We start from the raw sequence: 2,278 nt of genomic DNA, 5'->3' as shown, positions 1-2,278 counted from the left end.
GCATACTCCAGTCCAATCAGATAAAACTGAAGTAGTCTGCCAGGCAGCCAGCTTCTTATCTCACTATAGAGCTCAGTCCAAACACTAACCAACTAGATGATCATTCGTACGTCCGGGTTTCATGGCTGCTTATTTGTTATAGTTCCAGGGCTGCTACAAGCAAGTTTTTCCTGCTTCCAGACTCAGCAGCAAGGCTACCAGTGCCCAAGGAACTCTCTCAGAAAGTACAGCAGCTACTTCCAAAAGTTAATCTACTGTAGGTCTGTAACTTAGAGCACAAAAACATGGTTTCCAAAAACTATTCAGCAGCTAATGGAATCAACCTTAGCTCATGCAGGTGACAATTATATTGCTTGAGGAACAGACACGCTCTCCCTTGAAATAGCAGGGTTGTAACTAAGCTCTGGTTCCCAGTTCTTTGTTGAGACCTTCTGCTGATCCAGCATACTTCCTAATTTAGTCTGACAACATTAGCATCTGTACTACCAGTTTTATTCAAACAAGCCATTTTACAGGTTACAAGTCTACAAGCCTTACAGACTTTGTACATTAGGCTTTTCTTAGGCCACAAAGTGGCAAAATTAAGTCATCCCAGTGAAGTGCAAATGAACTCTTCCTTTGCATATCACTATCTCTAACATACACAGCCTGTTCTTATAAGACAACGGGTTGAACGTTTCTTTTGGAGAACATATTTCCTAAATACTGTACCTCAATCATGCTCGTCAAATAATTCACATGTTCAGCCAGTGCCATGAGCTCCTCATTTTCCTCCTTCAGGCGGGCAATTTCACCATCTTTTTGTTCAATCTCTTTGTGCAACTGAATTCAAGGAAACAAAGTGTTAAAACAGAGGAACAACAGCCAGCGGTACAAAAGGTAGTTGCTTTCACTAGCTACCTTTTCATTTTCTTGAAGCACTTCATACAGAGCCTTCCTCCTTTCTTCAGCCACTTCTTTCCAATATTGAGATGAAGGACTTTCTAAAGTAAGAAGCTACAGTAAGTCCAAGGTAGGACTGAACTCAGATCACCTTAATGTACCTAACTGACACATAAACACCCCATATACTTAAAGACAAGAAATTGTGTAGTGTATTCCCCACTCACTAGTAGCAAGTTCACAGTGAGAAACAAGTTCACTAAAAGAGATCCCACATTGTTAGCAGTGGCTACACAGGCTGAGTCTTCTAGAAGCTGCCCCAGATATTACAGAGTGTGGAAGACACAAGTCTTAGTCCTAAGTCACTGTCCATGCCAAACATTAACAGACTCCCACTAAACCCATAGTATAATTATATTTAGTCCTGAGAAACCCAGGAGCTTCAGCATCAGCATTCTACACCAAAACAGAGCTTCATTTCAGCTTAGTCACTTGAAAGCCCATAGATAAGTTGAAGAACTAACAGACTTAACATTGCACAGTGAGTTCATGGTAAACCAGTACTGGGAGCCACTCTTAACAGTAGACAGCTATACTGTATTTAGCATACTACTGAGGGAAAGTATCATTAGCTCCTGATACACCACTATAAAAAACATTCATCTGACGACTATGCTTCAAGTTATATCCCAGTAGAACCATTTTAAGAGTAAGAAAATATTGCCAGAATTACCACATACTTTTTATGAGATCTATGGCTTGAATGACATCATCCGTGTTCTCATTTTCTTGCTCTTCATCTACAGGTGGTTCAGTTTTACATGCTGAAGAGGTAAGCTTGTTAGTCCACAGTTTCCTCTTGACTGAAGATTTCTTCTGCACAAAGTACAAGCAGGTTTAATACATTTAAAGGTTGCTCTGAAGTTAAGAAAACAATAAAAATATACAAGTTTACATGTCCAAGCTCATCCAGGACTGCAAGTGGATTACATGCTTCTTCAGTTGAAGCTTAAAAGCACTTCAGTACAAGTAGAAACAATTACACAGCTACAGGTGATTCTCATACCTCATTATACCTTCCAACCAGGCAACCTTTCGCAGAAGGCTGAATCATCTTCAGAGTCCGTCTTGGGGCAGCACTGCATGCAGGGTCTGTGAGGTACTTCTAAAGAAAGGAGACATGAATTCAGAGCATTGCCACACTTACCAATGTAAATTGAAACTCAAGTCAGCCATGCTCCCATTAACATAATGGACAGCTTGCCTCCTCAAGAAGAGCTGATATTTTAGCCTACTTTCAAGTATTTGCAAAGAAGGGAATATAGTCGTTCATAGGAGAGGTGATCTTATCAAGCCAAGCTCAGTCTCTGCCCTCAGCCTTCCTAACAGAGCTTGA

At 40.6% G+C, this 2,278-nt stretch overlaps 1 protein-coding gene across 1 annotated transcript; it reads right to left on the bottom strand.

The window, feature by feature from the left end:
• Nucleotides 1–639: 639 nt before the first annotated feature.
• On the bottom strand, nt 640–2,078 carry LOC107306795 (geminin-like). The gene is made up of 4 exons (XM_015850143.1): nt 1,949–2,078; nt 1,623–1,758; nt 901–983; nt 640–822 (listed from the first exon to the last, which is right to left on the bottom strand). Exons 1-4 carry the CDS (start codon nt 1,994–1,996, stop codon nt 655–657), a joined length of 435 nt encoding a protein of 144 aa, XP_015705629.1. The 5' UTR covers nt 1,997–2,078; the 3' UTR covers nt 640–654.
• Nucleotides 2,079–2,278: the final 200 nt, after the last annotated feature.

Source organism: Coturnix japonica, assembly GCF_001577835.2.
Source record: "Coturnix japonica isolate 7356 chromosome 2 unlocalized genomic scaffold, Coturnix japonica 2.1 chr2random1719, whole genome shotgun sequence".
NCBI lineage: Eukaryota > Metazoa > Chordata > Aves > Galliformes > Phasianidae > Coturnix > Coturnix japonica.
Note: the sequence above shows the minus strand (reverse complement) of the source record. Positions and strands in the feature narration are given on the sequence as shown.